This window comes from Macrobrachium nipponense, chromosome 22, assembly GCF_015104395.2.
Source record: "Macrobrachium nipponense isolate FS-2020 chromosome 22, ASM1510439v2, whole genome shotgun sequence".
In the NCBI taxonomy this organism is placed as follows: Eukaryota; Metazoa; Arthropoda; class Malacostraca; order Decapoda; family Palaemonidae; genus Macrobrachium; species Macrobrachium nipponense.
Window position 1 is genome coordinate 39577497 of NC_087213.1, and position 6664 is coordinate 39584160.

Sequence of the window (6664 nt, forward strand, 5' to 3'; positions counted from 1 at the left end):
TCGAGAATAGGCAATTATACATTAGTGTCACATTCAGTTCCTGATATGAATAAATTAGGAACAGCAATTTACGTCAATAACCGAATGACTTACGAAAATATATTGACTAATAGATCTGAATTCCAACTATCTGGAATTAAACTTCATATTAACAACTCTACTTTTAATTTGTATAATATTTACAACCAACCTTCATGTAATTATGATTTACAAAATCTACCTCAAGTATTACCGAATATACGTGATGATTTTTTAATGGTTGGAGATTTTAACCCTTTAAAGTCCACCCTGGGTTTTATGGGAAACATTAAAAAATCCTCTTAGTATGTTGTAGTATTAGTAAATACAAGACCTTTTTACTCTTGTGTACTTTTACAAAATTTCCAAAGTAAGCGAAATAATTGCATGCAATGAAGTATCCCGTATGGGTGCCTCGGGCGCTCTTAGGCGGACCACGCTCATCCCGTATGGGATCTATTGGGCCGTGCGGGCAACTTTTTCAAGTTTATAAATACTGTTAATTTGCCCATAAATCATGTGATTATTATTATTTATTCATTTTTTTTGTTCCACAATGTATGATAGAAACACTTATATGGCTTTACAATTTAATTAATATAAAAATAAATATACATTAGATACAAAAATAGTATAAAAATACAGAAAACTCTATAAAAAACTCTAATCAAAACTCTAATACAAAAATAGTAAAAAAATACACAAAACACTATAAACAACTATCATAACAAACAACTTACTTAGAAATCTTATGGAACAAAGCAAAACAATTTCTTTCTTCAGTAAGGCAAAGGGCAACCTTGCAATCCTCACACATCCAGCGGGAACTGTGGCCTGCACCAGAACAGAACTTGCAGGTCTGCCTCATGGTGACACGCTTTGGCATGTGTAGGGCAGTGGCATTCTGGCGTGTCTCAATATTTTGCAAAACTACCTGTTGGCCCCTTCTTGGCAAAGCAAAATCTCTAGTGCCAAGAGAATTCCTGGCACCAGGCTTCTGATGAATGTAGTCGGGCAGGGCATGGATATCAATGTTTTCCTTCTTCCATTCATCAGCATGAGACCTCTTAGGGTTAGGCTCAGGTTCCTCTTCCATAGGCATCGCTTGAGAGACAACATTGACCTTGCGATCTGAAACAAGAATAAAGTAACATTAGTGAAACAGTAAATGAATCGTGTGTGCATGCATGTGTGCTTGTGTGTGCATGCATGTGTGTGTGCATGTGTATGTCAAGTGAGTATGCATGTGCGTGTGCATGTGTGTGCACGTGTATGTCAGTGAGTATGCAAGTAAACAAATAAGTTTTTAAAATACCCATTGTTTACAAACCATTTAAAGGGCAACAAATTTAAATACCATTATAACAACGAGACATTTAAATACAATGTTTACAACACATTTCTCTCTCTCTCTCTCTCTCTCTCTCTCTCTCTCTCTCTCTCTCTCTCTCTCTCTCTCTCTAAGGATGTCTCATACTAACCTCTAGAGTTAGGAAGGTCAAAGGCACCGTCCTGAGTAAGGCCTTCGTCAGGAACGTAGGTAGGGTCGTCATCATCACTGTCAATGTCCAAAGGGCTCATGTCGATATCACTTGATTCAGCGTCGTCAGGGGCTACCCATGTTACACGTTCCTGAGTCTCCAATGCAGCATTGCGTTGCCCAGAAAACATACTGCTTTGTAACTGCAAAAATAAAAAAAACTATTTTAAAATCATGTAATGAAAAAAAAAGTAACTTTCCCTAACAAAAACCTATCATTCAATCCCTTGTAAGGTAATCATTTATATGCACATGAGCCTAACATCTATAAAGCATCACTGTTATATCTAGAAATATTGTTAAAATTATTCACAAATGTCTAAAACAAGCACTAAAAAAAATTATTTGACGTCGTATTCTGCTGGCCGTTGTAACCGTTACGGTCCGATACATCCCTCATGGGATGAGCGTGGTCCGCCTAAGAACGACCGAAGTATCCCCTATGGGATCTATACTTTTGTTTTTAGTCACTATGACATGTCAGTAACACTACAGCCCTTCAAACCAACATCAAAAGGTAAGCATATCATTAGGCTTCACTATCCCACAGTCACTGTGTACTTACCATGATTACGAAGTTGGGGGGGGGGGGGGAACTTGGAGGTTACTGCGACACGTCTTGACTGTTTTCCAACTTGCGCACGACTGAGGTGTCTGTCGAAGGCCCTCCAGTCTTCGTGCGAGGGCCTGGTGGCTTCTGATTGGTTGATTCGAAGAGCAGAGGAGTGTAGCTATGAGTTGCCAAAGCGTCAATTTCATACAAGCTCAAACTTGTTCACCACGACTACCCGAAAGTAGCTGTTTTAAAGATCCCAAATGGGATCTCTGGTCGTTAAAGGGTTAATGCCCACAGCCCATTATGGGATTCCTTTTGCAATGAAACAGATTCACATGGTAACAAAATTGAGCATATGATTGACAATCATAATCTTTGCATTTTAAATGATGGAGATATTAGCACTTACTTTTCAAAATCCCATGGAAGTTTTTCTTCCATTTGCTCGCCTAATATAGAGGACAGGTTTGATTGGAATGTTTTAGATGATCCATATACCAGTGATCATTTTCCAATTTTAATATCCTGTTTGGGACATACCCCAACACCAACTGTCCCACGATATAATGTAGATAAGGCAGACTGGGACCAGTATAAATTTAAAACCAGCCAGATCCATCCATTTACAGCAGTACAAGGTCATTATGAGACAGTAGATTTCTTCACAAATTTTGTAATTACAGCTGCTGACGGATCTATTCCTAAGTCAACTACTAGTCCCAAGAAACACTCAGTACCCTGGTGGTCTGACACTATCCCACCTGATACAAGAAAAACATATTATAGGTAGAAGATTAGAAACCCTGCATAATAGATTTAATGCCATAAGTAAAAGACCTCTAAATTTTGAGAGCACTGCCAAGAAACTTGTAGACATTACTATAGAAATCCGTCTACTAAAACCTCATTACAATCGGATCTCGGCAAGATTCAGAAGGGAAGCCATTAGAGGAAAAATAATGTCATGGCAAAAATATGTATCTAGCATATCTGATACAACCTCAATAAGTAAAGTCTGGGAAAAATTTAGGAAAATTAATGGATCTCATATTAGATCTCAGAGACATGCACTAATACATAATGGCCAACCAGTACATGATAGTACTGCAATTTCGAATATTTTAGGGCGTAACATCCAAGCAATAAGTAGTATATATAATCAATATAGATGATCACTTTCGAACCATTAAAGCCCGTGAAGAAGCTGTCCCATTGAATTTTGAAACATTAGAGGATATATATTATAACCAGATTTTCACAGAAGAGGAATTTGAATATGCTTTATCTAACTGTAACTCTTCTGCTCCAGGCCAAGACAACGTAAATTTTGAGATGTTAAAAACCTAGCTCTGTTAGCAAAAACATACTTATTGAAGCTTTATAATCATTTATGGGTAAATCACCTGTTCCCAAAAGCATGCTATAATCATACCAGTTGTCAAACCAGGGAAAGATCCAAGCAATCCAAATAACTATAGACCAATATCCCTGACAAGTTGCTTGTGCAAATTGCTAGAAAAAATGGTAAATTATAGACTAAGTTGGTGCCTACGTAAGAATAAGACTCTGTCTCCAACTCAATTTGGCTCACAATCTGAAAGATCTACTTTAGATTCACTTTCCCATCTAGAAAATTATATACGGAGAGGGTTTGAACGTAAGCAAATTACAGTTGCCATATTCTTTGATATCCAAAAAGCATATGATACGACCTGGAGATACTCAATTTTAAAGTCCTTACACGAAAATGGTTTTAGAGGGCACTTACCAATTTTTATCGAGAATTTTATCCATGAAAGAACTTTTCAAACACGAATAAATAAGGTATATTCTGACTCCTTCAATTTAGATTGTGGAGTCCCTCAAGGGAGTGTTTTGAGTGGAACACTTTTTGCTCTAGCTATTAATAACATCGTAAAGCAGTTACCACAGGGAGTACAAAATAGCTTGTATGTAGATGACTTTGCTATATATTATTCCTCAAGCAGTCTTCGTCATCTACAAAGAATTCTTAATAAAGCTATCAAAAACATCCACAACTGGACTTTGTCAGTAGGCTTTAAGCTCTCTATAGAGAAAACCCAAGCAATTATGTTCTACAAAAATAGTAGATGGAAACAGAATCAAGACATAGATCTTAAATTAGGTGATAGCCTCATTCAGTTTAGTAATACTGTAAAATTTTTAGGCTTGGTGTTTGACACTCATCTTAACTGGAAAGCACACATAGCCTTTGTAAAAAATAAATGTAATAGTGCCTTAAATTTGATAAGAAAATTGTCTCATACTACTTGGGGAGCTAAGAGACAAACATTGCTTATGATATATAAAGCACTAGTTTTATCCAAAATAGATTATGGAAGTCCAATTTACAGGTCAGCATCACAAAGTACCTTGAAGTCCTTAGACTCTATCCACACTCGAGGCTTGAGACTTTGTAGTGGAGCCTTTAAATCTTCTCCAAACACTTCAGTATGTTGTGAAAGTGGCGAACCCCCATTATCCTTACATCGTGACCTTGTAACAATGAGAAGTGCTTTAAAGATAACGTCCACCGATTCCCCCACAAAAAAACTATTTGCCATGCGAGATATATTTATTAGTAATCACGAACCACCTTTTCCAATAAGAGCTAATAGGTTATTGGAATCTATTGGTGTTAGAGTAAATATACTCCCACCCTCAAATTCTCCACCTCCATGGATGATGAAGAAAATCAAAGTATGTTCTAACCTTTATCATCTGTTAAAAAAGCAAGATTATACTTCAGATTGCTTTAAACAGTATACATTAGAACACATTCGAAGTAAAGGTCCACATAAAGCAAAATACACTGATGGATCCAAATCTACTGCAGGAGTTGGTTGTGCTGCAGTGTCATCATGCAAAATAAGTCAGAATTCATTGCTAATTGAAGCAACTGTCTTTACTGCTGAGTTAACAGCAATTATATTGGCAATCAATCTAATAGAATTGTCAAATAATAAACTGAATACTAAATTTGTAATATATTCTGACTTAAGAAGCGCAATTGAATCCCTCAAGAGTTATTCACATAAGAACCCTTTAGTAAAGGAAATTAAACAAATCATCAATAAATTATATTCACGTGGGGTTAACATTGAAATATGCTGGATTCCTGCCCATGTTGGAATCCAAGGTAATGAAAAGGTAGATGAAAAGGCCAAGTCTGGGATAAATTCACCAATTTTTGACAATAAATTGCGTGCTACAGATTATATAAACTCAGTGAAGCAGTGCATAAAAACAAAATGGCAAAATCTGTGGGATAGTGAAGAAGACACCAATAAATTAAAGTGCATCAAACAGAAAGTAGACTTGTGGAATACATCAGTACGAAATGAAAAACGAGCTGAAGTAATATTAACAAGATTACGAATAGGCCACACAAGACTAACTCACGAGTATTTAATGGTAACTCCACAAGGGAACATCCCTCATTGCAATGTGTGCAATACAATTTTAACAGTCAAGCATATTTTATGTGAATGCCTAATTTTTAATAGAGAAAGAAATTTATATTTAGGCAATAAATCATTATCAGAAATACTATCAGAATCAGATCATTTTTCTTTATATAGAGTATTAATATTTTTAAAAAAGACTAATTTGATTAATAAGATTTAACATATACCGTTTTAAATAGATGACTTTTGTCATTTTTATCTATTTCAGTCTTTTATAAGTTCAATTCATATTTTTAATTCCAACCTCATATATCACTTAAAAATCCCCTCATTTATCATTAATTTATTATAATTCATTAACTTCATTCCATACCATTCCATGTTTTAGACATAACATTTTATGAGCGTATTTTTGTAATAATTTCGTCCCGAATGATTTCGGGCCAGCACTGTAAGAGTCTGGTTAGACTCATTGGGCTGGTAAATCTTAACTTTATAATATAATGAAATTGTTACTATATGATAAACCAATTAATTTTGTTACGCATACCAAATTTCTTGGGTAGCATTTTGACCAACGAATGACTAAGAAATTTCACATTAATTACCTACGTGAAAGCTGTAGTAAAGTACTTCATCTATTGAGGAAATTGTCACATACCAAGTGGGGCTCAGATAGAAGTACATTACTCTATTTACACAAGACTTTGATACTGAATAAAACTGATTATGGGTCGCATCTATACGCTTCTGCATCTGCCAGTTACATTGGAAAAATTAGATCCTCTTCATAATGCAGATTTGAGATATGCTACGGGTGCATTCAAATCTACACCTGTTTTTCTCTGTATAGTGAAACAGGTCTGTGTTCACTTGATCAAAGAAGGGTCGAATATAGTTTGAACTTCTATTCGCGGACATTAAGATACCCATCAAAACTGAGTAGAATTATAAATAATACCATCATGCTAAAAAGAATTGGACCACGATCATTTTATCCATTTGTTATACGACTGACAACATTCATAGAGAAATATAATATTCCACCATTAAAATTCCTGAACCATTTACCAAATTCAACACCTTTTTGGAAATGGAATAAGCCTCATTACACTATATATA

General features: G+C 35.5%; 1 protein-coding gene across 1 annotated transcript; it reads right to left on the reverse strand.

Annotated features, from left to right (window-relative positions):
• Positions 1–272: 272 nt before the first annotated feature.
• Positions 273–2407, reverse strand: LOC135198606 (uncharacterized). The gene is made up of 3 exons (XM_064226339.1): positions 2124–2407; positions 1500–1701; positions 273–1149 (listed from the first exon to the last, which is right to left on the reverse strand). The coding sequence occupies exons 1-3, from the start codon at positions 2124–2126 to the stop codon at positions 755–757; spliced, it is 600 nt and encodes a 199-aa protein (XP_064082409.1). The 5' UTR covers positions 2127–2407; the 3' UTR covers positions 273–754.
• Between the last annotated feature and the right edge of the window lie 4257 nt (positions 2408–6664).

Coding starts and splice junctions, on each gene's coding strand:
- LOC135198606 (XM_064226339.1), bottom strand. Junction 1,150..1,499: donor TGACCTTCCTAACTCTAGAG/GTTAGTATGAGA, acceptor TTCTTGTTTCAG/ATCGCAAGGTCAATGTTGTC.